Source organism: Anopheles coustani, chromosome 3 (assembly GCF_943734705.1).
Source record: "Anopheles coustani chromosome 3, idAnoCousDA_361_x.2, whole genome shotgun sequence".
NCBI lineage: Eukaryota > Metazoa > Arthropoda > Insecta > Diptera > Culicidae > Anopheles > Anopheles coustani.
In genome coordinates, this window is record NC_071288.1 from 96,164,346 (window position 1) to 96,177,968 (window position 13,623).

Genomic DNA, 13,623 nt, shown 5'->3' on the forward strand with positions numbered 1-13,623 from the left:
CTCCAGGAATGGGGAAACTAAAAGAAGCCTCGCCTACCCTCATCATGCTGTTGATACTTCCGCAAGAACGGAGATGGCATCAAATTGACGCTTCCGTTCGACTGTATCCAACATGTTGTCGAGCCCGTTCGTATTTCGCATCGTCATGTCTGAGAGATCTTTTCAAAAATTTTCGTTATAAGTATGACATGGACATCATCGGACGGAACACTTAGGTTTTGGTGATCTTTTAAAAAAATGGGCTATAATCCTTACGATGCAGACGAAATATGTATATGCTGGTCTTGTTGGTATATGAACCAGGCCGACAGAAACCGGAAGCCGCTGGTGATCTTAAGGTCACGCGGCGCCATTTTTTCCACCACCCAATGTCGTGACAAGATGGAAGCAGGTCGGTCGTATAAAAATGTCGCTTACACAACATAAGTTATTTGCAGTTCAAAATGATAATGTTTGAAAATTTTTAGTTCTAATCAATTTATTAAAAATTAATTCACTAGATTAACCATTATATGGTCTCTCTATCTATTCATCACAACATTTAGATTAAAAATTAAAAATATACTTCTTCCCTACAAACCCTTGTATGTTCAACGCATTGGTGACTGCCATCTCGTAGTCTTCGAACGCGATCATTTCGTGAGCTGGGGCTTTCAATGCTCCCCGATCGATAAGACCAAACAATTCGTTAAACATTTCACTGCGCTGAGGGTTGTCGACGTTCTCTTTCGTCCACCGGGTCATCCAGAACCCGACGAATCGTAGATCTTTGAAAATAAGCGATGCTGTCGGAACGGTCACAGGCTCTCTAGACATTCCACCGTAAGTGACCATCACGCCAGCCTGATCAAGTTGACGAGACATTTCCAACGCGTTCTTGCCCCCGACACAGTTCAGGGCAAGCTTTGGTTTGCGGAAGATGCCGTCCTTAAACAGTTTGGTTGTGCGCAGCTCTTCCTCCGTTAGGATCTCGGCTGCACCGAGCCCTTTCAAATAGTCCTTCAACTGAGAAAACTCTGGACGATCACGCACGATGCCAATGCACTCGATTTTCCATGCCCTGCACAGCTGAATGATTGCTTGACCACAGGCTGAGTTTGCCCCGTTCTGGATAACTGTGTCGCCTGGTTTGAGCGAAACGAAATCCTTCAGCATCCGATAGCCGGTACAGGGGTTGACAGTAATGGTGGCCGCTTCCGCAACACCGATGTTGGCGGGCACTTTCATCAATTGGTTTGCGCTATAGATTGCATGTGAGCGCCATGTGCCCAGACCAGTGGCAAATGGTACGACGCGATCTCCTACTTTCAGCTGACTGGCTCCACAGCCCCGTCCGATGGCCACAACTTCGCCAACGCATTCGTTACCACCCACGGCGGGAAACACGGGTTTAACCGGGTATTTTCCTGTGAAACAATAAAGTCAAACTTATAGATGTATTAAAAGGACATTCTGCTATGCATACCTTGAATAGTGTTTATGTCCGCTGGGTTAATCGGTGCACCGAGTGTTTTTATCAGCACCTCATCATCTTTCGGATCGGAAATGGTTTCCTCTTGCAGTCTCAACACTTTTGCCGGTTCACCGTATTCACCGTACCGCAGAACTTTGGCCATAACGGACATGTTTCGTGTAGCTGAGGGCACTAAGTACATTTGCTTGGTAATTGGAACCATTTGTTTAGCGAAAAACGACATTTTTATGCTTCAAAACGTTTGTGTTTTTTACCAGATGATTTTAGCAACAACAAAAATAAAGACAACAATCTTTTCTAATCTATTGTCAAAGTTCTACAAACAGCTGATGTTTTGTTGACAGTTCGGCAAACTCTTCACCAGCTACGGTAGCTGGTGCTGTTATCCGAAACGACGATTAATTTGCCGATTTTTTCATATAACTTGTTAAAGTAACAATTAGACCATCAATTGACTTGAATTGTTATTAATTGAAATAATGGATAGATCTTCACTTCCACCAAGTTGTTGGTCTGCAAAAGACCTTTCATTTGAGGGGTCAATCGTGAAAATCGGATCAAAGAATAACATGTTGTTATTTACGCAAGTACGCAAGAAAAACCATAAACAACATTTGCAATGCGAATTTTATTCGATTTAATGGTATCGCAAAATATAAAGATTAGAAGAACATTGTAAAATGGCCCATAGCTAGGAGGAAACATTATTTCGAGGCTTCCTCTTCCCAGCCATGGTAAATGCAACTGGTGTCTATCATGCCGCCATTCGGTGCATTGGCAACTTATTCGTTGGAGAACTTAGGAGCGCGCTTCTCAACAAAAGCAGTCATGCCCTCCATCCGATCCTTGGTGGAGAATGTTGCATGGAAATGGCGACGTTCGAATCGCAATCCCTCGTTCAGCGACATCTCGTACGACGTGTTGACTGCTTCCTTGCAAAGCCGCACGATCAGCGGCGAGAAGGTGGAGATCTTCTCACCGAGCTTCACGGCTTCATCCACAAGTTTATCGGCCGGGAAGACCTTGCTTACGAGTCCCGATCGCTCCGCTTCCTCGGCCGTAATCATGTTTCCGGTAAGACACATTTCCATGGCCTTCGATTTACCCATCGCCCGAGTCGTGCGCTGGGTGCCACCGGCACCGGGAATAGTGCCGAGGGCGATTTCCGGCTGACCAAAGCGTGCCTTCTCACCGGCGTAGATAATATCGCACATCATGGCCAGCTCGCATCCACCGCCGAGGGCGTATCCATTCACGGCAGCAATGATGGGCTTCTGGGCCTTTGCCACACGCGTCCAGTTGGCCAGGAAGTCGGTATTGATGCACTTAGCGTACGTGTTAGGTTGCATCTCCTTGATGTCGGCACCGGCAGCAAACGCCTTCTCGCTTCCCGTGATGACGATCGCTCCGATCGAATCGTCCGCCTCATAGCGGTCCAAGGCATCGCTGATTTCGGCCACCAGTCCATTGCACAGGGCATTCAGTGCCTTCGGGCGGTTCAACGTAATGAGGGCGACATTATTCTTCTCTCCCTTCAGTTCAGCTTTGATGAATTCGTACGATTTGGGAGCTGGCGGTAAGGGGAAAAATGCGTGCATTAAAAAAACAGCGAAAACATGGATCCCCTAAATGTATATGACCTTCAATTACATAACGACGCAAGACGAAAGCGCACATTCTTTCAATTAGAAAACCCGTCAACTTACCAGCACTGTAGAATCGTAGCAGATTCGATTGCTGCTGCTGCTGGTTGATGGTCGCATTGCGCACCAGCTGGCCACCGACGCGGGATGCAAGCAGTCGTCCAATGTTTGCCATGTTGTGATGTTACAAATTATAACCTCGCGAAGGAAAATCAGCACTATCAGCAGGTTTACAACCGAATCAACGCACCAACAGCTAGCAACTAATCGACCGGTACGCGCACGCTAAGCTCTGGAGACCTGCAAAACCCATACACCTTCGCGCCGGAAGGAGGAATTACACGTTTTTCACTATGTCTGACTCGAATCTACAATGTTGCCCGAGCTCCCCACCGGCAAAATGCCACACGTAGACACAAGCAGATTTTGGCGATCGCTCCTCACATGAAATGACATGCTCCACAGGGTTGATAAGGGTAATAAGCATGACAAAGACAACCCTCTGGTGTCAATTTGCCGATGAAGTATGCAGTTTACGGAAAAACATGTTAAATTATTCGTAAATTGTTTATAAAATTTACATAATACGCAAATGAATGAATCTCTGGCGTGGAGAACTAGCAATTTTTCACTCAACTGAATCGGTATGTTTAGGCATAAAGTAGCAACCCTTTGTACACAATTCAAAGCGTTCTTTATTGTTTCTAATTCGATACAACTTTTCTTAGCACTTTGCACTTCTTGTTCTGTCTTGCACATATGTTACGGTAAGGAAACATTTCTGATTTCAATAAGTGATAATGATTGACATAAAACATCCAGCTGTCTTCTGCAGTCTCTAACAGTTATCGGGGTTTCGTACATCTTTTAAAATCAAATCATTAAAACAATTACTTTCAAAGACCGGGCATTTGTAGGCCGGAAAAGCCGGAAAGATAGCACCGTTTACAGAACATCTTTATAAAAATAAACCGCGCTCTTGTTTGTACGCAAAAGAATTCGTGAAATTGACAGAATCGGATCTCGTAAGGAGATGTGTAATCAGCGCTGAATGTAAATAGTAACAAAATAGTGTTGTGATGCCGCTTCCGGTAATCGATAAGCAAAAGCTTAGCATCTACTTTCGAGGCTGTTGAATATGGTTCACTGGCTTGTTGTGTACGACTGCCGGCGGCTTCTGGGCATGGGCAACCTGCGAAGCCTCAACCGAATGATCCGAATGCTTCGTGCTCGATGCAGCCTGAGCCACTTCCCCCGTGTTCACATTCGGTGGTGGATTCTACATTGTTAAAACGAAATAAGAAAATCATTCGCCATAAAAGCAGTTGATAGTCTCCTTTCAACATCCGCTTACCGAAAGCCCAATGACCTCCACCGGATCCTTGGCTGGTCTGTCCGTGGCTGGGGTTTTATGTTGCACAATGCGCATTCCACCAGCTTTCACTAAAATCAAATGCACAACCAATTTGCACTTTACCAAAAATCTGGAAAACCAAATCGAAATAAACTTACCTGCTGGAGGATGTCCAGCGACCAATCCCTTGTCATCATCAGCCATCTTCCTGTTTAGCTTAACTGTTGCTACGTGTCCCTCGACAAACTACGCGTTGGTTCACTTGTACCAATGTTTCTAATGCACCTACCTTCCACGATCTTCGCTCAGAAACGGTGCCGCTTATCTCTTATCGTAGGACGAAATGAAATAATCACAAAGTAGGAATACAAAAAGAAAACACGTTTTACAGATCTACTCAATTCGGTGGAAGTACCAATGGCCGATATACGCTTGTGACAAGATGCTCCACGAAGGCAAGCAGTGCTGCAGTTCGGAATCAAAATAAATAAAGCACCTTTGGAGTCTCTTTGTGTCACGCTTCTCTTTCCCCCTACAGCGGTTCGCGTTTCTTTTTCTCACTCTGTCTCTATTTCCCACTCTCTATCTCTCTTTCTCTCTCTTTCCGCAGTTGCAAAGTACTGCGTAGAAGGTTCGGTTTTCGGATTTTATACCGCTGGTATTACATGCAATGATGCTCAACATATTACAAAAGTCCACCAAATCAATATTTTTACTATGCCACGATTAATTAAAAGAATAAAATAAACCACGCCGCGTAAATATTACGCCTATTGAAATATTTCTCATGTGAAATATTTCACTGTCTCTCCTGTTTGACAACAAACAAGTTCAAGTTGTCAAAGTCGGTATAAACAAACACACGTGTTTTAGCGCACATGTAATTCGTTTTCCACCGCGTAATCGTGAAGCAAAACCCCGTGCTATTGTAAATCTAAAGAAAATGGAGGATACTAAACCCGAGGATATTGCAAATGGAGATCCAAATGCCTCCATTAGCGTTCCTCATGGAGAAAGTGTAGCTTGCAGCAAGGGAGTCGATACAAAAGAGGAAAGCGTGGCGGAGAGTTCCATTAACGATTCTCCAAGCGAAACCTTCCAAAAAGATTCTACTGCACCAGATACAAGCGAGGCTAAAGCTGGACATACCGAATTAGCTGCGGAGCTAAAGAAATCGGACATTTCGGAACCCATCGAACAACCACGTGGAGAACAGGAAAGTACTTCTGTAGAGGCTGAGCCCGCGTGTCCACCAGTGGAAGAAAGGCAGACGGTAGTTGATTCTACTGCTAAAGAAACTCCTGCAGCTTCTACAGAGGTATCGAAAACGGCCATGGATGTAGGAGAACCTGCCGAAAGCGTTCCTACTACTGAAGCCGCAACAGTGGTCCAAGAAATGGAAGGTGCAACATCTGTAACTGCGTCTGATGTACCTCCACAACCGATAAAAGATAGCGGCGATGAAAATTTGTCAAAAGATCCTGGTAGCGAAAATATCGTTGTAGCTGCAGACGCTGCTACAAGCACAATGGAAGTCGAGGAGTCGGCTGGAAACGATGTTTCTACTATTGCAATTCAAGAAAAAAATGCCTCTACAGAAACCGTAAACGAACCGGTCAAGGAAACGGAAGGCAAAACACTGGACGGTGAAAAGGTTCATCCACCACTAGCCGGAAGTAGCAGTGAAACTGCTTCAAATCCAGCTACTGGTGCTACCGAAACTTCAGAAGTGGCATCAGCGAACTTGATGGAAGTAGAAGGGCCAGCTGAAAATGTTGCTAGCAGTGTAAGCATTCAAGATGAAATCGCAGAGCAACAGCAGCTTGAAACGGAAGCAGTAAAGAATATCAATAAAAACTCATTGTCACTTTTGTGCCAATACTCCGGAAGCTCGGAATCCGAATCCGAGGATACCGATGGATCTAAGGCGGTGGACAACAGAAAGCAAAGTTCTCCTTCTTCCTCTTCCTCGGATGAAAGTGAGGATGAAGCTGCGGATACGGGATTATCCAGCAGCTATCGAAAATGTACCGATACGATATTGATTAGCGATGCCGAAACGATGGATACAAAGTGAGTACAAAGAGTAAGTTTTCTTATTAAACGATAATCGAGTTTCGTTTCTTTCTATAGTGCCGTTTCCTCGGATGATGATGATGAAGATTTACAAAATCAAGCTCCAATCCGCACGAAAGGTGAAATCCTTGTTGATGAGCTACCTCCCATCGAAGAATTAACAATCACCGTCCCGGAGACGGAATGTAAGCCAATAGGGCTCATCGATTCTATTGTAGCTCAGATCGTGCTCGTTCAGTCCATTCCCGGAGTGGAGCTGCTAAATCTTGAAACTGTTCTATTTTTGGATCGCGGTAAAAGACCACTGGGAAAAATCTTCGACGTTATCGGCCAGGTGAACTGCCCTATTTACTGTGTACTGTTCAACACGAACCAGGAGGTCGTGTCGAAGAACATAACCGTCGGCATGCAGGTGTACTGTGCTCCCAGAACGGAGCACACCTCATTCATTATACTTTCCGAATTGATGCGATACAAGGGATCAGACGCTAGTTGGATGAACGATAACGAACCTCCTCCTCATATGGTAGAATATTCCGATGATGAAGCTGAGAAAACGGCAAAACGCAATCGCAAGAAAAAGGCGAACGCCAATGGAGAACGCGATGGAGAGAACAGCCAGCAATCTCCGCAATATCATCACCAGCAACAATATCATCAACAGCAGCAGCACCATCATCATCAGCAACAGCAACAGCAACAACAACAATTCCAACGCCCTCATATGGGACCGAGGCCACAGTTTCGACGACCTCCACCTAACAATAGAGGACATTTTAATCCACAACAGCGTTCCGGATATAGCTGGCATCACAATGTTAACAATCCGCGGTATCAAAATCCTCAACAGCACCACCAACAACAGCAGTTCCCGCAGCATCAACAACAGCAGTTCCCGCAGCATCAGCAACAGCAGTTCCCGCAGCATCAACAACAGTACCCGCAGCATCAGCAACAATACCCGCAGCATCAGCAACAACACCCACAGCATCAACAGCAGTACCCGCAGCCGCACCAGCAGCATCAACAACAGTTCTTGCCACACCAGCAGCAGCAACAGCATCCTCCTCAGCAGCAAATGCAACAATTTCCGAATGCGCAACCCGGTACAGGTCCAGCCTATCTTCCTAATCCATTTGCGATGTTTGGTCCGCACCAGCCACCAAACCAATAGTAAATATGCAAAACGATTTTACCCAGCTAAAGACATCGTGACATCGGCAAATTGAACGTTTCAACGAACATGATTAGTTTTAGAAATGAATTAATACCAGAATTACACATTTTATTCAAGCATCAGTGTATAGAAGCAAAGCTAATTTTATTCAATATGAAATAAAAGTCGCTGTTCTTTTGAATTTGATTCAATGTTTTTATTTAGGAAGAGACGAATTGGGTAAAATAAGACTGAACTGAATTTTCCTATTTTGAGGTAGAGCCAGTATACGATCTGGTTTACGATCAACAAGATCTAGAAGTAATATGGTAACGTTAAAGTAAATCTGCCCTTAGTTTATGCATGACACGTCCAGTCTCTACTTCGCGGAATTCTTGAAGATCCCAGACACGCGCGACAGATTTTTGATCGGTAACTGGCACAATTAAGGCGATAGGATCACCGAACTGATAGCACATGCCTTGGCCGTACGATCACATTGTTTTCTGACATGTCAGGCCATTTCTATGGCTCGGCATCAGTACTTCCTGTCCATCAAGCATTTATCCGTTGCTATGGGTAACGGCGCCGACAACGTGTGGAAGCTCGTTTCATGAGCTTTGACCTACTGAAATGCAAGTTTTTTTTTAATCCTAAAGAAAAACTAGTAAAATTTAAATTTACCTCAGAAAGCACAAACATGTAAGTTTGTAAAAATTGTTAATAATCACCCGAACACGCGTGATTCTTATCAAACTGATAAGCACTGAAAGCTTTCCATGAAAGTTGGTGCAACTGCGCATAGTCAAACGCACACAACTGTTGATAGACACGACACGCCGGACAGGTATATTTGCCGGTCAGTTCGACTCATCAAAACACTCGTGTTTCGACCATCGACAGGATAACACCGGCGTGGCCCGTTTTCACCATCTTTATCCTCGTTTACCTGGGCACTTCTGTTCGAGAAAGGCAAGCTCAAAGTTTTAACAGTTTTAAGCGCTAAAAGAAACCCGAGGGGTGAACATTCATTCACGTGTTGCTTTGATTTAGAAGAGTCTCCTGTGGTTGCTATCCTGTAGCAGTTCAGTGCAGTAGATCTGCAGGCTTGTGCCATTCGCTTTTGCATCTTTTGTCACTTTTAATTATTTGTTAAATGATACTCTTCATTGGTACATTCTGTTTATTCTACTGCTTCGATTGCCTTATAGTGCTTGTCCCACAAAATAATCATGTTAAAACGTAAGTGATTTGAAGTGGTGTTTCTCACCCAGTGTTTGTGATAAATTTGCAGCTTGTTCGACAAACATATTCGTTCGACATGTCATCCGACCTGAAAGTTCTTTCGCCGAACGTGCACTACGATGAGGAGTACATCGAGGTGGACTACCAGTATCAAACTACCACCGTGGTTGCCAGCGGCCCGGGAGGGTACACGGTAAGTTCGGTTCGTCTTCGCGAAGGAGGTAGATTGGCGGGCGGGGAAGCAAGAACCAAAACAAGTGCATTTCACTACACACCCCTCCTGGGCAGGTTTCCGGTCATGGTCATGGTCACCCTATCGATCCAGTAGGATGCAGTAATGCAAGGTGCATGCTTACACACATGCATACATCTTCCGTAAGACTGCGCAAATTATGGCAAAAGCGAAGCAACTGGATGGTTCCAATGAGTGGTGCTAAAAATAGAACGCATGAAGGGAAATTATCGATTTTCTTGTTTTGTGTGTGGGAGGCAACTGAATTTTCCTCGCCATGCATCCAAGTAAACTGCATGGAAAACCATGCATGATGAATATTCTATTCAAAAATTTTATCCCAACATCCACACCCCCTCTAATGGTCATATGAGTACCAACTTGCATGTGTTCCACAATAAATTTTGTGTTAATTGCACAGTTAAAAAAATTGTCCACGTTTGAAGTCGCTAAACGGTACAACAAACCTCGTACCAGGCGCAATCTTCTTCAGCCATCAAACTAACAACGGCTTGCCGACGTTAGTCCGATGATGGTACAATATTTGAGATAGCGAGCTGTTGTGTGTGTGAAAAAAAAACATTTCGATCCATTCTGGATATTTATTCACCGGTTCCGATAAAGTAAACGAAGTATGGATACACGATATAAAAAAAATGTACACGAAACGATCGCCCCTATGTAAAGATTGTGCATTTGAACAGTGAGTTTCTTTTAACGTTTCTATTTTTTCAACCAGACCGTATCAACGCGGGACAGAATTGGTGATGTCCTGGCGTTCAATCGATAAGTGAGCTTTAAAAGTTACATAATTTAATTTCACATGAAGCCACATTATGCCGGCCCGGCTTGTGGCGTTCGGTGTTGGGATGGATTATGATAAAACACATTTTTTGGTGCCGGTAAATGCGGCCTCCATGTTACCCAACATTACACCTGGTGCGTACATAAAAATCATGATAACGTACGCCACCAAACATTAAACACGAGTGAGGTCGATTTTACCTTAAACGCGCTTGTAACATCCATAAGCATCCCCGACCAAGGGACAAAGTCCTAAGAGCAGGCTCCTATGATGGGCTGACGAGTTGTCTTCTGGTTCAGAAAATAAATATTTGAATCATGTCAATACCCTTCCGGGTATGCACACACATCATATTCCTCTTCGGGTCATTTTCCTGGGGAAGATTTATTTATTGCTGTCGTCATGCTGTTGATAAGCACACACATCGGATGACAGTATATAAATGAATTTGAATTGACTATCCGATCTCTTCCCGATAACGCATTAGTGGCGCATCATCCACCTCCCGAGAACACGTGTCGCCCCGTGTGTTGGTTGCCACACGAAACAATCAACTTTCGGTCCCTTTCGCGTAGGGGTGGGCGCGTGATTGATTACGGAGTAGTACTTGCATTGTCGAAGGCGCGGTCGCCTTATGAAGAAGGAACGCCAGATAAAGGTATCATCTCATTTGCCTTTCCGGGGCCTATGCAAAGTTAGCAACAGTTACGAAATAGCTGGCAATGAACGAAACCGCCCAGTCACTGGGCGCTTTTATGTGACGCGCGGAATGACCGACGATGACGCCGGTTAGATTGTGATCGGAAATTCAATTCCAGCTCTACCGGTGCCAATTTATGTCCTGTATTTATATATCTCTAAATATTGCACAACATGTAGCAAAAAAAAAAGAAGGAACAAATGATTGTCATTAATATTATCGCTAAACCTGTTCTATACACTACTACGAGATCAGGGGAGAACGATCGCGCGATCGATAGGAGGAACCAAATTATGCAAAATTATTGCTACCTGGGTACCGGAAGATGGGTTGGGAACGACCGTGATTGGAATATATTATCGATATCCCACTAATGACGCTACGATACGTTCGTGATAAACGAAAAATTTCAAAATCATCCTCTCTCCGGGGAGCCTCCGGGGAGCCTCCGGGGAGGGTGGTTACAGTTGGGAATTTGATGATTCTTTGTTCCTTTTGGTTCTGTCTACGTGCGTGTGTGTGGTCAAATCCAAGGTCGGATGATTATTTAAATTTTTGGAATATAAGTTCGTTTTTAAACGTCTCGTTTTTTTTTTTGGTACAGGTGAAACCCGAAACGACGGGATTGAACATCCGTACGCAACGGCATGTTCCGCGTCTGGGACTGATGCTCGTCGGTTGGGGAGGCAATAATGGATCCACCTTGACCGCCGCGCTGGAGGCAAACAAACGTGGACTCGAGTGGCGCACCCGGCAGGGAGTGCAAAAGGCCAACTGGTACGGTTCGATCACGCAATCGTCAACCGTGCTGCTCGGAACCGATGCGGCCGGCCAGGATGTGTACATACCGATGAACAAGCTGGTACCGATGGTTAACCCGGACGAAATCGTCGTGGACGGGTGGGATATCAGCTCGCTGAACATTGGCGATGCGATGAAACGTGCCCAGGTGCTGGAAGTTGACCTGCAGGATCAGGTGTACAAGCAGCTGGCACAGTTGCGCCCACGTGCCTCGATCTACGATGCGGATTTTATTGCGGCCAATCAGGCCGAACGGGCGGACAACACGATCGGTGGCACGCGCTACGAGCAGTATCAGCAGATCGTGAAAGATATTCGCGATTTCAAGCAGAAATCCGGTGTCGAGAAGGTCGTTATCCTGTGGACGGCAAACACTGAGCGGTTCGCCGAGGTGAAGGAAGGGGTCAATACCACCATGGCGGATCTGGAGCGATCGTTGAAGCAGAATCATTCGGAGATTTCTCCTTCGACCATTTTTGCTATGGCTGCAATCAATGAGAATGTAAGTATTGCAAAAGTCCCAGAGGTATTTCACCAGTTCCCGGTCAGTAATGTTGATCTTCCAACCCACAGTGCATCTATATCAACGGTTCGCCGCAAAACACCTTCGTGCCGGGAGTAATTGAAATGGCCGACCACCATGGTGCGTTTATCGCCGGAGACGACTTCAAATCGGGCCAGACAAAGCTCAAGTCGGTGCTGGTGGACTTCCTGGTGTCGGCGGGCATCAAACCAGTGTCGATTGTCAGCTACAACCATTTGGGAAACAACGACGGCAAGAATCTCTCCGCCCCGCAGCAGTTCCGCTCGAAGGAGATCTCCAAGAGCAACGTCGTGGACGACATGGTTGCATCCAACCGCATCCTGTATGGAGCCGATGAGCATCCGGATCACTGCGTGGTCATTAAGTATGTGCCCTATGTAGGGGACAGCAAGCGAGCGATGGACGAGTACACGAGCCAGATCATGCTCGGAGGACATAACACATTGGTCATACACAACACCTGCGAGGACTCGCTGCTGGCCACTCCGCTGATTCTGGATCTGGCCATCCTCGGAGAGCTTTGCTCGCGTATTCAGGTCCGACGTAACGAGTCCTCGGCCGAGTTTGTTCCCTTCCGTTCGGTTCTATCTATTTTGAGCTATCTGTGCAAGGCGCCGCTGGTGCCGCAAGGTACCCCCGTCGTTAACTCTCTCTTCCGGCAGCGAACGGCGATCGAGAATATCCTACGTGCGTGCGTTGGATTACCACCCCTAAGCCACATGTCTCTGGAGCATCGTTTTGATCTTCGCGTCGGCGAAGTCACCGCATCGCCGGTGCAACCTTGCGCTAAGAAGGCGCGGGTGAACGGAACGGCCACGCTCACGAACGGAACTGGTGAAAAACTAAACGGTGTACACAATGGCGATGCTCACTCGTCGGAGAAAGTTGCTGTGAGTCATTAGCTTCAGCGATCAACAACGTTACGACGATATTATTCGTTTTACCAGTCCCAATTTCCAATCTCGTTATTTCCATGTTGATTGGTGTGCCGAGTATTGTCAGGTGCACAATAATATACCGGCCTCTTTTTTTAAATAAGCTACACTATCTATATACCGATTTCATTCTAAGCCCACCACAAAAAAAAGACAATTAGATCCATCGAGGGTCATGAAATAGACACGACAAGCATATTCCTTTTTGTAGGAATATTAAATCGACATACAACGCGTGCCAAGAAGAATTTGAACTGAAATTTGAACAAAAAAGAACAAACGAAGTTATGTGTGGACAGAACGGTTCTTATTTCTTATAGTACACATTTCACTGTTTACCCAATCTAGATGCTAAGGATGCAAACTGTATTGTGTAAGAATCTATTGGAAAAAAATAAATAAACTAAACGAAAAAAGCAACAGCAACTTGTTCTAGTGTGCTACCAATTGTAGTTAGGTTTATGAGATGGACAAATATATGAGGTTTCACCAGATTGCTAAACAATCCTGATGATGATGATGATTAGCCTTAAGGAGATGTTGAACCACCACGAAACATGTTTCTTAAATGTTTTCGATTACGAAAATATTTTTTGTACGATACAATTTCAATGAATTTATAAACAGTAACCGTCATTTGTAAAATTCAAATTCATTA

At 45.1% G+C, this 13,623-nt stretch overlaps 5 protein-coding genes across 5 annotated transcripts; 2 read left to right on the forward strand and 3 right to left on the reverse strand.

The window, feature by feature from the left end:
* Positions 1-466: 466 nt before the first annotated feature.
* LOC131258472 (enoyl-[acyl-carrier-protein] reductase, mitochondrial-like) lies at positions 467-1,703 on the reverse strand. The gene is made up of 2 exons (XM_058259797.1): positions 1,466-1,703; positions 467-1,406 (listed from the first exon to the last, which is right to left on the reverse strand). Exons 1-2 carry the CDS (start codon positions 1,695-1,697, stop codon positions 547-549), a joined length of 1,092 nt encoding a protein of 363 aa, XP_058115780.1. The 5' UTR covers positions 1,698-1,703; the 3' UTR covers positions 467-546.
* A 380-nt stretch (positions 1,704-2,083) lies between these two features.
* Positions 2,084-3,507, reverse strand: LOC131271609 (probable enoyl-CoA hydratase, mitochondrial). The gene is made up of 2 exons (XM_058273098.1): positions 3,181-3,507; positions 2,084-3,044 (listed from the first exon to the last, which is right to left on the reverse strand). Exons 1-2 carry the CDS (start codon positions 3,290-3,292, stop codon positions 2,257-2,259), a joined length of 900 nt encoding a protein of 299 aa, XP_058129081.1. The 5' UTR covers positions 3,293-3,507; the 3' UTR covers positions 2,084-2,256.
* A 290-nt stretch (positions 3,508-3,797) lies between these two features.
* Positions 3,798-4,932, reverse strand: LOC131272516 (death-associated protein 1). Its single transcript, XM_058274272.1, has 3 exons — positions 4,630-4,932; positions 4,472-4,560; positions 3,798-4,396 (listed from the first exon to the last, which is right to left on the reverse strand). The coding sequence occupies exons 1-3, from the start codon at positions 4,673-4,675 to the stop codon at positions 4,235-4,237; spliced, it is 297 nt and encodes a 98-aa protein (XP_058130255.1). The 5' UTR covers positions 4,676-4,932; the 3' UTR covers positions 3,798-4,234.
* Positions 4,933-5,388: 456 nt separating this feature from the next.
* Positions 5,389-7,910, forward strand: LOC131271409 (H/ACA ribonucleoprotein complex non-core subunit NAF1). Its single transcript, XM_058272824.1, has 2 exons — positions 5,389-6,544; positions 6,605-7,910. Exons 1-2 carry the CDS (start codon positions 5,415-5,417, stop codon positions 7,719-7,721), a joined length of 2,247 nt encoding a protein of 748 aa, XP_058128807.1. The 5' UTR covers positions 5,389-5,414; the 3' UTR covers positions 7,722-7,910.
* Positions 7,911-8,599: 689 nt separating this feature from the next.
* LOC131258850 (inositol-3-phosphate synthase) lies at positions 8,600-13,384 on the forward strand. The gene is made up of 4 exons (XM_058260242.1): positions 8,600-8,675; positions 8,998-9,141; positions 11,290-11,988; positions 12,060-13,384. Exons 2-4 carry the CDS (start codon positions 9,025-9,027, stop codon positions 12,930-12,932), a joined length of 1,689 nt encoding a protein of 562 aa, XP_058116225.1. The 5' UTR covers positions 8,600-8,675; positions 8,998-9,024; the 3' UTR covers positions 12,933-13,384.
* Positions 13,385-13,623: the final 239 nt, after the last annotated feature.

Coding starts and splice junctions, on each gene's coding strand:
- LOC131258472 (XM_058259797.1), bottom strand. CDS start 1,697: ATGTCGTTTTTCGCTAAACAAATGGTTCCAATTACCAAGCAAATGTAC. Junction 1,407..1,465: donor GGACATAAACACTATTCAAG/GTATGCATAGCA, acceptor ATTGTTTCACAG/GAAAATACCCGGTTAAACCC.
- LOC131271609 (XM_058273098.1), bottom strand. CDS start 3,292: ATGGCAAACATTGGACGACTGCTTGCATCCCGCGTCGGTGGCCAGCTG. Junction 3,045..3,180: donor GCTACGATTCTACAGTGCTG/GTAAGTTGACGG, acceptor CCTTACCGCCAG/CTCCCAAATCGTACGAATTC.
- LOC131272516 (XM_058274272.1), bottom strand. CDS start 4,675: ATGGCTGATGATGACAAGGGATTGGTCGCTGGACATCCTCCAGCAG. Junction 4,561..4,629: donor CGCTGGACATCCTCCAGCAG/GTAAGTTTATTT, acceptor ATTTGATTTTAG/TGAAAGCTGGTGGAATGCGC. Junction 4,397..4,471: donor TGGAGGTCATTGGGCTTTCG/GTAAGCGGATGT, acceptor TTAACAATGTAG/AATCCACCACCGAATGTGAA.
- LOC131271409 (XM_058272824.1), top strand. CDS start 5,415: ATGGAGGATACTAAACCCGAGGATATTGCAAATGGAGATCCAAATGCC. Junction 6,545..6,604: donor GCCGAAACGATGGATACAAA/GTGAGTACAAAG, acceptor TTCTTTCTATAG/TGCCGTTTCCTCGGATGATG.
- LOC131258850 (XM_058260242.1), top strand. CDS start 9,025: ATGTCATCCGACCTGAAAGTTCTTTCGCCGAACGTGCACTACGATGAG. Junction 9,142..11,289: donor GCGGCCCGGGAGGGTACACG/GTAAGTTCGGTT, acceptor TTTTTGGTACAG/GTGAAACCCGAAACGACGGG. Junction 11,989..12,059: donor TGGCTGCAATCAATGAGAAT/GTAAGTATTGCA, acceptor TCCAACCCACAG/TGCATCTATATCAACGGTTC.